Consider the following 14,858-nt stretch of genomic DNA (forward strand, 5'->3'; position numbering starts at 1 on the left):
GGGCGGGAGCCGGGCAGGGCGGAGCCGGAGCTGCCGCCCGGCAAGCGGGTATTCCCCGCGTCCCCCAGCCCGTTCTGGTGCCCCTGCCGGTGGGAACACTCACCCAGAGCCCGGTGTCCCCACACAAAGGCGGCCAGGCCGCGTGCCCCGGGCTTCCCGAGCAGTCACCTGCGCTCCGACGCCCGCGAGGCACCCGGCGCTCACAGCACACGAGCAGGGCAGGAGCGGCACTGCCCGTCTGCCACCACCCGGCTTTTTGCTCGTGCGGCACGGGCTTAAGTCTTGTTGGCAGCACCTTGAAGTACTGCATGAGATGCTGCTGCTGACTCAGGTCAGCCAGGGATTTTTTTAGTGTGCTTATGCTGTCATCTGCTTCTGGAGACTGCTCAGCAAAGTGCACACTCTTTACTTATGTATGCATGTGTGATGCCTGTGTTTTATGAATATGTATTCATATATAATTTGACTTTCAGTTACATTTTTGTGATTGTCAAAAGATTATGGCAGCTCAGAGTCATTATGGTGAACAGTCTTGCTCTGTGTTTATATGCAGTGGTGAGATGCGATACAGAAAATCATGTTAAAATGCAAGTACAGCACTTGGACAGAGTGCTTGTGAGCACACTGCAGTGCACTGGTAGGCCCTGCCAAAATGGAGATGGTGGCAATTTTCTGACAAGTTGATGCACGATTTTTAATTTTTGTTGTTGTTGTTGTTAATTATGCATGTGTGCCATGCATCAGAGATCCAGGAAGGTTGTCAGGGATTTGACTGAAGCTGAACTGGATTCTCTGTCGCATTCACAAAATGTCAGTGAGGTTAAGTCTACTTGCTAACCGTTTTGCTGAGGATTTGCTGAAGGGCAGAGGGGAAATTTGTTATTTTTTCTCTCTTCTTTCTGAACAGGAATACAAACATATGTCCCAAAGCAAGGAGTGTGCCTGGCTGCACAGCAGTGACTTTGCCGCGCATGTGCAAAGAATGTGGAACTCGACAGTTCCTTTTATTCAAGTCCCAACTTTACTTCCCAGGAATATTTGCTGGTAAAATATTGAATACTTCCATTTACTTCCAAAGCTATAATTTGTTGCTTAGTTGCATTTGGAGGCTCTGCTTAAGAGAAAATGTAATTATAGAAATGAAATTGTTTTCCAATGCATATGATACAGTAGAGATGATAAATCGGAATGTGGATAAACAAGGTAACTTTAATTGTCTAAACTGAGCGGTATGTATAACTTTACTGAGCACAGATACGAAAAGTCCTTTTAAAACTTTGTTTAACCTACAAAATTCTAGGTAAACACACATAGGCTTTTAAACTTAATCCTGATTTCAGAATGGTTTTACAGTAGTCTACTAATCTTTTGTGCAGTAGCTTTGTTTTCAGTGAAGGTCTTGAGACCAAACCTATGAGACTGTATTCTCTGGATGGCAAGAAAGATAAAGCTTCTTCCCAGTTACAGACCTGAAAGGAAGAGAAATCTGTTTCCTGCTCAGAATGTTGGACCTTTCACAGGTACGCAGCAAACTCCTATACTCTGGAAAGAGATTTCAAGAACTAACCTTTCAGGAAGAGGTAAGGAAGAATAGGTAGCAGTAGTTGGTGGCCCTGCTCTGGGGGGGCAATCATACTGTTACTAAGTTTTGGTGAGGATACATATAGTAGCATCCTATGGGAAGAGAGCCAATGGAAGATCTTTAGTTGTTTGGAACTCTTTACTTAAGCATAGAAACGTGTTTGGGATGGTCTGAGCTTGCTTTGAACACCCTACTCATTACTGCAAAGAAGGTAACTCCCATAAAGAGCAAAGCTGTTGGGTGTGGGTTTTTGAGAGCTTGAAAATCAGGATTAGTGGAGGAGGAGATCTGCATTGCCTAGTGACAAACCAGGGCGCTGCAGTCTGTGCTTGGAGCACTTCAGAAAAGAAAATAGTAATTGTGTGACTATTTTACAAATGTTGCAGGTGGGGAATGAGACACTGGAAAGCAGCGCCATGGAAAGGCACCTGGGAGCCCCACTCGATGGCAAATTGAACGTGAGTCAGCAGTGCCCTGGCAGTCAGGAGAGCCAACCCTGTCCTGGGGGGCATCAGGCCCAGCATTGCCAGCCGGGCAAGGGGGGAGATGGTGAGGCCTCACCTCAAGTGCTGGGGGCAGTTTTGGGCAGCACAGTATAAAACAGACATTAAGCTATTAGAGAGCATCCAAAGGAGGCCACGAGGATGGTGAAGGGCTTGAGGGGAAGCCATGAGGAGCAGCTGAGGTCACTTGGTCTGTTCATCCTGGAGGAGACTGAGGGGAGACCTCCCTGCAGTTACAATTTCCTCGAGAGGGGAAGAGGAGGGGCAGGCGCTGATCTCGGCCCTGATCTCTGAGGTCTGAAGTTGTAACAGGGGAGGTTTAGGTTGGATATCAGGGAAAGGTTCTTCACCCAGAGGGTGGCTGGGCACTGGAACAGGCTCCCCAGGGAAGTGCTCACAGCACCAGCCTGACAGAGTTCAAGTGTTTGGACAATGCCCTCAGGCACGTGGTGTGGCTCTTGGGGATGGTCCTGTGCAGGGCGAGGAGATGGACTCAATGATTCTTGTGAGTCCCTTCCAACTCAGCTGATTCTGTGTGTTGGCCCTAAAAATGGGTCAATCCCAATTTTCTGTATTTGTAACAGAGACATTCAACTCTTTACATTTTATGTTATATTTACATGTTCTTGTAAAAACTTAGAAAAAAATTCTGTCCAAAACCTTATTCTGAAACAGTTTTTACTCACTTCAAGAAAGGATTTCCAGAACTTTGAGGTGACAATTCAGCAGTATTCTTGCATAATCTATAGAATTCTTTATGTCAGCATCATAGCTCCAGTTTCAGGTAGCTTAAACAAGAAAAATACTGAGCCAAAGTATAATCTGGCTTCAAGTAATTTAAATAATTGCAGGCTTGTGGGGCCTTGCCAGGTCTTGTACTGCAGACGCTTAGATTAGTGATGATGAAGAAATGATAAGACAGAGCTGCCATGATGGAAAGCTCTGTATTAGCCTTTAGTCTTTCCGCAAAGCTCCATTAACTGAGACATAAAAGAACATACAGATATTACTTAGTACATCTCCACGAAGTTCACATACCATTAACTGCAAGCTTAAACACATGTGAAAAAAATTCAGTATCTTGCTTACACAAATCTGTCAGTGTTACATAGGTATTACACAGATTTGCATATAGTTTCTATCAACTCTTACTGTTTATGTGAACACTCTATCTAAAAAATGTGAACAGTATAGTTCTATCTATATTTTGTCTAAAGTAAAGAATTCTGTGAAAAGGTAACACTACTGCAGTAAGAACTGCAGTTTAAGGTCCCTGCTGCAGCTTTTCAAGGTTTAAGGCACTTGTTAAGGTACTTAGCATATATTTCTACTAAAAGTTAAAAAATCTATATTTCTATTTCACTTTGGTGTGACTTCATGTATCTCAGCTTATCCAAAGATAAATACTTATTTACTCCTAAGCATTTTATACATCAAGTTGTTTGTAATGCTGAATAAGATTCTGAAGAAAGTTTTAAATAACTTTTTTCAGTGAATGCTTACCTTGTTTGTGCTGTTTTCTGTCCTTTCTTGAATCCTGGCGGTTATTAGCTCTCCTGATCAGAGGCAGTTCTGTCTAGCATCCATCAGCATTATCCTTGAATTCAGAAATTTGATTAAAAGAACTCCATCTCCCAAAGAGTTTGTACTGAAATGTGCATGTTGTATATTGCTTCTTTGCCTCCTACAGGAGCAGTAGTTTCAAGTGTAAGAGCTGCTTTTCTTTCTTGCTAGAAGGAAATAAGCTGGAGTAACTTGCCTACCACGTTTGACTCATTGCTGTGGTTGTCTAAATAAAACGTGTATTCTGTATGTAAGCAAGTAAGTCTGAAGGTAAATGTGCATCTGTATGTATGCATATACAAACACACATCACATATTTTTTTCCTAAATGGAACAGCTTGCTTCTAAAAATAAATTGCTTATAAATGAACAAAGATACTGTACATGTTAAATGTACTTTTTTCCCCCTGCAATCTATACCTGGAATAAGAGTGTTTATAGGGGATTTTTTTTCCTTTTGTTGTTTTTCATTTATTTAACTAGAAAATGTAAAAGCAGCTGTAAAGGGCTGTGGCTGTCAAGATAAATCTTTATAGCCACAATTCTTCAAGCTACGTATTCAGCTCATTAAATTAGTAACAAGGCAGCAAATAAATGTTACTTTGCCGTTTGAAAAGATCTAAATAGTTAAAGGTGTAGCCCTGTGTCTTTTTCATTAAGTTGTTGGAAGAAAGACATCTGACATTGATCTGATCAGTACAGCTGGATTTGAGAAACAAAGCTATTTTTTGCATCACATTTGTGTGGCGATCGATCCAAAACCTTCTGTTCCAAGCATGACTCTCTGCACTGGATCCCACAGCAGGACAGATTTTGAATCAGAAATTCTGTACAAATTCAGGCACACAGTACAGTCATATTATGTCAAATTAACCAGGGCAGAAGCTGAAGTTTCTCAGGGATGGTATTATTTGCCAAAAGATAGAAAAACAAAGTCTGTTCTAAAGCAGATCTGTACAATGGCTGTTTTTAGATGAAAATTTTGAGCTGGGCTCACCACTGAAAAAATAGCTTTACTGGGTGCAACTGGGTGTTTGTGTTCCAACATAATTCCTTGCTTGTGTCAGCCTGTTTGTGATGCTGTACAGGGAACTGACTGAGCTGGCTGAAAAATAACCAGTTTTCAGGGGGAAGAGGGCAAGCTATTAATTTCCTTCCACAGTAGCTTTCAATTCAGCATTAAAAGCCCTACTGTCAGGTTGCTGGTATTCTTGAAGTTACTCTTCAAACAGCTCTGCGGTTTTGAGATTCTTTATCTGTGTAAGTTAGCCCAGCAACTCAGTCTGCCTGTTGACAGTGCAGGGATGTCATGGCCACTTTCAGCAAGTCCTTGCTCTTACTCTGCAACCCAGCAGGACAACACAAAACTCCAAAAAAGACATGATTTGGACTGGAAAATTACTAATTTATGAATCTGGAAGAGACCCCTCATTTTTTTGGTAGCATTTCTGTTCAAGAGAGCATCACTAGCAAGTACAAACTATTTCACACACATGCTTTATACAGTATCTTGACAAAGATAAGACTTCAGTTCATCTTGACATCAGTCTGAAGCAAACCTATTAACCTGACCAGTAAGTTTCTGTGGCTTTGGAAAAATGGAAGCTAACTAGAGCCTAGAAGTTTATCAGGTGACTTAAAATTGTGAAATTCAGTTTTGAAGAGAACAGGGTAACACCTTGTTGTCCTCACTAATGAAATACGAAGCCAAATTATTCAATAGCCTTCCTCTGATAACATCAGAAAGCTAGATTATCCATGCAAGTGTGATCAAAGATGGGAAACAAAAGAAGAAATTACAATGGTGCATATTTCCTGCAATTTCCACGTTGCTGAAATACGAGAAGAAACAAGATTGAAACAATAATGTGAACATTTTATAATTTTAGTTTATATTTAGAGGTAAGCAAGAAAACAAAAAAATGTTATTTTGGTGCCATGCTTTTATTTAAATGAAAGGAAAAAACTACACTGTACCACATAAGTAGCAATGACAATATTTTACAGCACAGCATTTGAAAAAATATGGAAGCTATGCTCCATAGAAGTGGACAAGTAAGCACACAATACACTGTACATTTTTCAACAGTGCCCAATAAATCATAATTAAATAGCTGAATTTGGCTTTAAACAGCCAAATAATAAAAACTAACAGTCATACTAACATTAAAAAAAAAAAAAAATCAGTAGCTATTATGACTGTTAGAATATGAAATTTTGCTCCAAAAACTAAGACGAGAGTTTGGCAATTCAGTCGTAGCAACAATAATAATACCCCTGATGAAAGCACCAGTGTGTTCTGGAAAGGTCAGTGATAAATACTGGCCTTTATGGAAAGCTTTTTTTTTTTTCCTTTTTCTTCTTTTTTTTAAACATGATCCCAACCAAAGATCCACTGTAATTAGAAAATTTGCAGGCTTAAAAAGGAAAAGCATCTCTAGTTTTACTTTTCCTGTATTAAGTAAAACCTTATACTGCGAGCAATGAAATTTTCAACTGCATTATTCACATTCTACTTTTAGACATTGCACAAATCTTTAACCTGTTGACAAATGCAAATTTCATAATACATTCATATATATTTTAAATTACTCAAAGAATTCCTGTCCTGTATTTAAGCTCACTTTGATTAGGTTGATGCATGTGTCTTTATGGTGTTGCAAATCTTCAGTTAAATCATAGAACAGATTTTAGAAATAAAAGCCTCCCATGATAAAACTTCTTCTGAAGTTATTCGCAATATGTGTGTCAGTTAATTCCAACCTCCTGGTTTCTTGAATCACTGTATATTATACACAGTTTCATATTGTTTTCAAGATATTCCTACAATGGTATCTGTAGGAACTGTCTAACAGGCAGAATGTGCAAACCCTCTTTCCCCCCTTTTTAATATTATTTATATCCTATATACACAATATGTATACACTTGAAATATAAGAGTTACATATCCTGGTGATATACATGCAAACAATAGGAATCCGCTAACCACAAATAGTTTTGAGCCACATACATATTAAACATGTATTTTAAAGTGTTTTTTCTTTTTTTACAGTTTTAACAAATATACATAAATATAAGAACATAAATTACAGTAAACTGACAGCATTTTTGAGAAAATGTTTATAATCCAGATGCACTGATGCCTAAGGCCTTATAATAATTTAAAAAAGTACTGTTCTAAACTGCTTAATGACATCTCATTCCTGTGCATCTTTTCTCTAAGTAAAGGAGCACATTGTAGTAGTGAGGCAGTTTCTCTCAAAGCAGTTTAATGAGAGAAATATGAACATCATTTTAGTCTCCCATGAAACCGAATGGACTACATACTTATAGCACAATACTGTCTTATGTGAATGGAGTTGTCACAACACTGAAACAGAACAGAATCACAAATCATTCAAGTCTTTTCCTGAGAATGAGATTTCCCTCCCCCCCCCCCCCCAACAAATTCTCTGGTGTACGATGTTATCAAAATAGCCACAGATTTAGGGGAGGCTTCAAGTTTGTGTTTTCTTTTTTTTCAGAACAGTGCTATGTTAAAAGCAAATTATAAGAGAAACAAACACTGAAACAAAATAGTCAAACACTGTTTTGAAATAAAATGCAGCCCTTTATAAATAATACTGAAATATGCCTAGAGTTTGGTTTTGCAAATGGTCATGTCATAGATTTACTGAAATGTCATTTAGGCTTTTTTGCTGTATGTATTTAAAAATTGCTGTGTCACAAGACATCGCCTGTTAGTGTCAAGAAAACAATGTACGAAGACACACTGAAAATTCTTACCAGATGTCTATTCCCTAGAAAACTGATTCAAGTCTGAGTTGGCAGATCTGAAGGCAGGAAGTGGCCTGGATCTTAAAATCAATGGGAATTAGATAAACAACTTCTCAAAGATCTGTGACTTAGTGAATTCTGTGATTCTTCTGAATATTTAGTGCTCTGTTAGGCAACATCAGGGATCTAGTTCTGAATGTTTCATGAGTTCCTATTCCTTCCTTGAGGAAGCAGGACCTGACCATGTGCTCTCTCTGCAGCTGGAGCCGTGCAAAGCAATGAATGCACACTTGTTTAAACTGTTTCAGAGACCTACCAAATCTTTTTACTTTGAGTTTTAATGGTGTTATGAACATGCACATGGTCAGTCATACATCTCAGATGGCAACTTACTGAAACAGAAATAATTGCATCACCTAAATTTACCCTGAGTTGTTAAATAATTCATTTGAAGGAAACTTCAAGCAGTTCAAAGGTTTTTCCTTTACTGTTTAGTTTATAAGCAAATCAGTACTATTTAATTGAAAAAGAATTAAAAATACACAGGGGAATGAATCTTGATTTTGTTACAGCACAGTAAGGATCTTGCAGAACAGACCCATTCAGCTGTTATTCAGTGACATACAATTTATCATTTAGTCTTTACTGTAAGTCAGTATGCAAAGTTCAATGGTATTGAGAATATTAAGAAATTTTTCTTTAGTGAAAGAAAAATATTTCAAGACAAGCACAAATACAAACATATAAGGCAACAGATGTAAAAAATGTAGTTTGAGTCACTAAAGAGGAACATTCAGTGCTTCAGTGTATCTAATCAAAATACAGAGCAAATATACTCTATATGTTGCATTAGCACATACAAATCTCCACACAAGTCAAACATTTCTGTAATCACTCGTAATTATTCACCTAAGAGTTAATCTTCTGCACTCCTAAACACTGTGTTTACATTCCAGTTGGACATGATAATAGAACTCGGTGTCCAGTTTTAAGTTCTAAGAGTCTTGTTGGCAACTAGAAATCTATTTCCTATAGGCAGTAAAGATGAAGTGCAAGTTTATCACAATTGTCTCAAGCAAATTTTTTCCCATCTACTATGCCTTGGTCGGTAAAAGTTTCTTAGGAGTTACTGGTCTCTTGGTTTGCCACAAATGGCTGTGAATGGTAATTGCATCAACACTGGCAGACAAAGTTTTGGCAGGTATGTGGCTAAATTGCTTCCTGTCGGAGTTGTATTTATACAGTCCCTCTATCATTTTCTTTGTTATAGATTTAGGACCTATTCCCGTTAATTTATTGATTTCTTCAGTATCAGGGCAGTACGTATACAGAGATCTGAACTGGCAGCCTGAATCCCGGAACAAGATTAAGAAATTATTGGCATCAGATTTTTCCATTTCCTTTAAAAGAAAGAAAGAAAGAAAGAAAAACATTCAGAATATGAATTTTGCATTGTAATTAGATAACATTCTAAATCATTAGATTTCATTTTGAATTAGTTTTCTACCAGAGCTGAAACTTAGGTCTAACTCTGTCCACTAAAAGACCTTGTTTTCAATCATTAGAATTTGCTAAGCTTCACCTGTCTGAATTTTGATATGGTAGATTTCCATCTCAAGCAAAACCTAATTTACTTAGACAATTTCAGCTATAATTGTTTAGTTGTACCTCAAGAACAGACATCCTAAAAGTCTTTTTATAGACCAGATAAAAATTCTTCTCATCATCCATTTCATCAAGCTGGTCTAATATTTGCAAGTTTGGGAACAAGAAACTTCAGATGTGTCAGTATGTCTGAAAGACCCTCTGGTGCTAAAATGTAATTTCATTCATCCCTAAATCCACTTAAGCTTGGTCAAACCATAAAGTCAGTTGAAATGTATTGAACAGAAGTTCTTTATTAGCTGAAGTCTTCAGATTCCTATTCCACCTAACAGACCTTCTATGGGACATGTGCCCTGAACACATACAGCCTCTACCAAGTGATGTATGCTTCATCCTAAAGTTAGGCATGACATTTTTGCAGCTATTTTTTTCTGGGATTTCTGAGGGTCATTTTGCTCCAAGTTACTTAAATGGCAAGACTCTGTCCTGATTCCTGACTTGGTATTTCCAGAAAGTGTCTGGAAAGACAGAGAAAGCAGCATCTAGACATGGATGCAGAAGGATTACCAAGAGAAGAAAGGGCAAGAAATACTGCTGTGAAATTTATTCCAGGAAAGAAATTCAAACTGGATTCCAAGTGTCTGTGATGTTTGATCTAGTTAATCTGTTGTATTTGTCATAGTTGGTAAATGGAACAGTCCTGTTACTCTCAAGGTTCAGACTCTGTGTTACTCCTTTTGCCTGGAAATACCCGGAAACTGGTCCCTGAGTTCTTACCCTTACAATATTTGTGCACCTTCAGAAAGGTTTATAGCAGTGTAAGAGAGAAGACTGGAAGGCACCTTCCTTTAATAGAAAGTCCTGAATTTGCCCTACTGCTTGGAAACTGGAGAAGAGTCTAGAAGGGACGTATTTCAATTCTTTCTGTTCATGAGGGCACTGTGCTTTAGTTCTAAATTTCCCAGTCTGAGGATCTCTATGTATAAGGGAAAACAACTGTGAACACATTATGAAATTCTCCAATAAAACAAGCAATAACTATTAATTAAACACGTGAATTAATTCAGCTTCCTGTGCTGCATGTGCAAAGTAACAGCTCTTGTTTCTACAGCACTGGAGAGCCTTTCTGCCTACACAGGAAGCAAGTCACAGGAGTTACTCAATCCCTTCACTAATTGCTGCCATAATCTCTGAGGATTCCTTTCAATATTTGTATTTATGCTTAAGAGTCTCCATAATGCCTGACTTTGGTTTGACTTAAGTGTTTATGCTTTTAGGGGAAAGATACTCTTACCTCCAGGATCTTTTTCTTTTGACCTTCATTTACTTTTCCAGCCAGGCAGCAATGTGCCAGTGCATTCTGAATTATATACTTATTGGATTTAGCACTGGGTTCTTTGAAGAGCTTTGGTCCTATGGAAAAGGAATGACAAATAAGCTTAATTAATCAATAAGCCAACAAAGAGTTACTTCAAATGCTGTGAAGCACTTCTAGTGTGGAACTTTTGCATGCATAAAATCACAAATCCAGGAATAATACAGAACAAGGTTAGAGACCGCAACTTTCACAAATAGGTAAAATGTCATTCAGCTGTCACTGAATTTACTTACAAATGTGTCTTTCATTATTAAATCATTATTATTGGCAGCCTTGGTAAATATTTTTTCTCTCAGAAGACCTTTTCTATGAACAACAAAACATTTTGCTGTTTCTAACTAAAATTTCAGTTGTCCAGGAGAGAGGAAAGGCTTTCTTTTTCTTTTTCTACACCTGTGATTTCAAAGGTGAGAGGTATAACAGTGAGGCATATTCAGTGCTTATAGTAACTGTTGCCTCTCCTCTTTGCAATTCCAGAAACATTTCACCCAAAACCTGGAAGATCTGGCCTTACACTTGTCTGGTTATTCTGTCTGTAAAATGACTTGATTCATCCGTTTGAACAAGAAATCTCCCCTGTTTTAATTTCTGAAATATATGTGTACTTGGATCTAGACCATTAAAAAACCCAACATGTGAGTACCAATTCCAAGTCTTGGAAAGGAAAATAATGTACAAACATCAATTAAATTTAAGATTAAATCTCAGTTTGTCTAAGCTTTGGGCAAAAAAGAGCCTAGAAAATACCTAACCATATGCTACTCTTCTCACAAAGAAAGTGATATTAGGTTGGCAAAAGTGGAGCTTTTATAATCCTGATGATGCAAGGTCTTGGCAGTATCACATGTCGTATAGTTAGAGAAAAGGGAGGAAAATACCATTATTATTTGATTCATAATATAGTAAAGAATTAGTAGTCAGATCATAAAGTTCTTAATAAACAACAAAGGATCTGTTAGGAAACAAACGGTGCAGAATATTTATATTTGCATTGCTACACAGATTTTTTGCTGTTGCTATTTGGTTTTTGATTTTTGTCACTCTATTCTAAATTGAGTTGAAATTGCAATGCTTTGTGCCTTGCTAGAGACACTACTGAAGTACAGAGTGATGTGTGAGCCCATGTGTTGTTCTGAGCCTGACTGCGGTTTATTCTGGTTATCACAAATGCTATTGAGTCAGTACTTTTATTTTGGATTTAAAATGTTAACCTTGTATTATTACCCTCTACTTTGAAGGGTAAAACTCAATTAAGTTTCAGGAAGCCAAATCAAGGTAACTGAAAACTTTTCATGCATAGGACCGCTACCAGGCAGGTACTTTTCTGAATATTGTTGTCACTGACCTGTGTACTCTGTAGCAGAGGCAACTGAAGAAGTTGTAGATGCATTTTCCCAATCTTTTTCTCCATTACGACTACCACAGCGACTTGGAGATAAAAATCCTTCCACAGATTCAGACCTAAACATTAGTTTTAAAATCTATTAAAACAATTTACAATGTTCAGCTGAGAAGCCTTCTAATATGAAAAGAAGGCAAACTGTACTAAGAACACGATGATTTGAATTATAAAATATAAACCTAAATGCACAATATTTACTGTGTTTTGAGTGATGCAAGAAGTTGGTCTTTAGGTGAGGTATGTGTTAATCAGTTTTTGGGCTACTTCTGTCCCTTCTGAGGGACAGAAACCTAATAGATGTCCTTGGTTGTGAAACAGAATTACTAAGTGGGAATTTGAGTTACTTATAACATGTACTGCCAAAACAATGTGATCTCATGTAGTGAATAAACCAGTTCTTGATAGAATGATGAATATGAAGTAAAAATCTAGTTCATTTACACTTATGACTGCAACAACTGGCAGTGAGAACTGCTATATTTAAGACAGAAAAACAATTTCCTCTCTAATGTTTGTTTTCACAAGCAATAACTTCTGCTGCTGTATTTCTTCAGGCTGCACTCAAATGTCAATAATTTTGCATTTAAAGGTCTAAGCAAGATAGTAAAGTTTTCTTAAATTATTGCAAGATATTCAAAATACTTTCGATTGTGGCTACTGCAAAAGGCAGTCAAATTTGCAGCTTGTAATGAAAGTTTTCTAGTGAGAAAAAGGCACAGAATATGGAAAAAAGTGGTACCATGTCAACATTTGTGTGCATGCTCATTTTCAGTAAAATCAGCAACAGGTGAAAATTCAATTTATAATATATCCTAAACCTTTTGTGATTAGCACCTGCATGAAGAAGGTGACAAATGTATCACCGAGACTCTCTCAGTGGAATCATCAAAGACAATGGCGATGCAGGGACAAGGTGAAAATATGGGTTTGGAAAGATATTGAAAATTCTTTTAACTTTGTTACCATTATAATGTTTTAAAAGTCTCAATCCCCTAAATCAGATCCAAAGCCTGAGGAAGATGTACTGCTCGTTACAAGCACAGTACAGCACTGTACAACTACAGCCCCATACACAGGGGTCATCTCCTGTAAAGACTGCGTAGATGAGCAACATCAAGCCTTTTGTAATAACTAATATAGCTGGAAGAAATCCCCCTCTCAATTAAAACTGTTAATTTTTAAGAGATGACAAGAGATGTTAGGCTAATTGGATCATTTATGAAAGTTTCTTATGTAATAACTGGAAAGTCAGTTCTTGAGACATCAAGGTAATTGAGAAGTCAATTGAAGCCAGCTTCAGTCTTGTCAGAGCTGATGAATAGTGTGTAGCGGCCATGAAAACATGACATGCAATATCATAATATGTAGTACTCCTTATCAACCCCCTTTTCCTAGTCTGCCTTTCTTCCCTATTTCTTTTTTATACAAAAAAAAAGTATTTGTCTGAGTATTATCAAGTAGTTCACAGAAATAATAATCTTCCTCTGAATGAAATACAGATTTTGTATAAAAAAATTAAAATTTCTCTGTTATTTTCAGGTGATTTTTTAATGCAAAATAAATTCTGGTGTTTGGAAAAGGCTGAAGTCCTAGTGAGCATTCAATAATTCCCTGTACAACTGCTAAAAAAAAAAAAAAAAAAACCCAAACAGAAAAGAAACTTCTATGTTAAAAAAAGAACAGCAGCTATGTAGTTGCACGTAGCATACAGGTTTAGAAAATATCCACAAATTGAGACTTAGATACAAGCAGGTGAATTAAAGAGGCTGTGTGAACAGCATTTTGTTTCGACCTCATTTATACCTGCCCAACTGGTTTACCTGGTAAAATTTGCAAAACAAATGATCATGGCTTGGTTCCCGAATGTCTGACAGTGGAAACTATCCATGTCTCAAATGAGGAAAACATACCTGTTCTCGGAGTACACAATATATACACGACCTCTAAAAAATTCATGCTAGTTTTACATAGCTGATTATCAAATTTTATTAAATGAAATGGTTATTTTAGCTTTACCTTGGTGTTCTCTTGCCTGACTGCACACTCTCATTGTCCCCTGTATTCAGCGATGCCAATGAAAGACTAGATACTGAAAAAACACGATAAAGCTGTGAACCTGGATAAAAACAAAGTTAAAGCTTATAAACCTATGCAAGTAGGAGAGTCTGTTCATCAGACCAACACCAGCATCTGAAAGTCAGTAAGAGCTTTTCTGCATGGGACTAGCACCCATCCATGATATACCTGCATGCATATGTGCTGCACTTCATGTAAACACTTGCTGACACTCAGCCTTTGGCAGCCACCAGGGATGGGCTCAGACTAAGCACTAATGGGAAGCACGGACATGGGAATATTGGCACTATGCAAATCAAAGAATGCAATTAAAGTTAATAAGTCCTCTTGAAAGAGAGCTTAAGAGACTTAATTTAAAGCTTAGGATGGATTCTTGGAAGGTGTTAAGGAAATACTTTAAATTACACTGGAAGATGGAGGGAAGCAGCCAGAGCAAATGCAGCACAACAACAAAGGTAGAGGAGGCTGTAACAAAAAGGATCACTGAGCAATCTGGTTACTTTTTCTAACTGTAAATTGGCCATACTTCTTCCAGTCATTACTGCAAGCTCTTTTGTATCTAAAGAATGCTAACTTATTCCACGTGGTTAGTGTTGCTATGTTCTTAACTATACATGCAGTTGGTAAGTGAGCAAAATAGAAAAAACCCATGAAATATAAAAGTAACTTTCAAATTCTAATTTTGTCTGTGTTGTGTGAGTTTAAGTATTCTTACCTTATAGTCACCATTTTATTTATTGATCTCTTATGTCCCAACTTTTATTCATTCTTAGCTCTACAGGTGCAAGAAGAGATTAGTGCAGAAAACATGGGTGTGCATGAAACTTGCAACACACATTTGTCCCTCAACTGGGTTTTCAGAGCTAATGTTTTTGTTTGTTGATATATGCATGCATGCATAGCAGGTAAGTGACATTGATCTTTCCATTTCTATGCCAAATTTTGCTTTCCAGTTTGGTCACGTGCAGTTTC

The 14,858-nt window shown here is 37.5% G+C and overlaps 2 protein-coding genes and 1 long non-coding RNA gene across 7 annotated transcripts in view; 1 reads left to right on the forward strand and 2 right to left on the reverse strand.

Annotated features, from left to right (window-relative positions):
* WDR47 (WD repeat domain 47) overlaps positions 1–3,836 on the reverse strand; it is a 29,934-nt gene extending 26,098 nt beyond the window's left edge. The window contains exon 1 of the mRNA XM_019291594.3: positions 3,589–3,836. The gene's annotated coding sequence lies outside the window, so the exon portion shown is untranslated. The remainder of the gene's footprint in view (positions 1–3,588) is intronic.
* On the forward strand, positions 249–14,746 carry LOC120410366. Of its 2 annotated transcripts, XR_005602452.1 has the most exons (4): positions 249–331; positions 908–1,520; positions 1,969–2,040; positions 14,660–14,746. It is a non-coding gene; the product is annotated as an uncharacterized LOC120410366 (long non-coding RNA). The 2 variants fall into 2 exon arrangements; XR_005602451.1 differs by having other exon boundaries at positions 908–2,040.
* The window catches only part of CAMSAP2 (calmodulin regulated spectrin associated protein family member 2), an 82,277-nt gene continuing 72,992 nt past the window's right edge, over positions 5,574–14,858 (reverse strand). For 2 of the 4 annotated variants that reach the window (XM_039555719.1, XM_039555717.1), the window contains 4 exons: positions 13,827–13,926; positions 11,754–11,869; positions 10,325–10,443; positions 5,574–8,825 (listed from right to left, as the gene is read on the reverse strand). In XM_039555719.1, coding sequence (XP_039411653.1) covers positions 8,520–8,825; positions 10,325–10,443; positions 11,754–11,869; positions 13,827–13,926 — 641 coding nt within the window. In that variant the 3' untranslated portion in view covers positions 5,574–8,519. The remainder of the gene's footprint in view (positions 8,826–10,324; positions 10,444–11,753; positions 11,870–13,826; positions 13,927–14,858) is intronic. The other 2 variants (XM_039555720.1, XM_039555718.1) reach the window with 2 other exon arrangements.

The sequence above is a fragment of the Corvus cornix genome, chromosome 8, assembly GCF_000738735.6.
Source record: "Corvus cornix cornix isolate S_Up_H32 chromosome 8, ASM73873v5, whole genome shotgun sequence".
Lineage (NCBI taxonomy): Eukaryota > Metazoa > Chordata > Aves > Passeriformes > Corvidae > Corvus > Corvus cornix.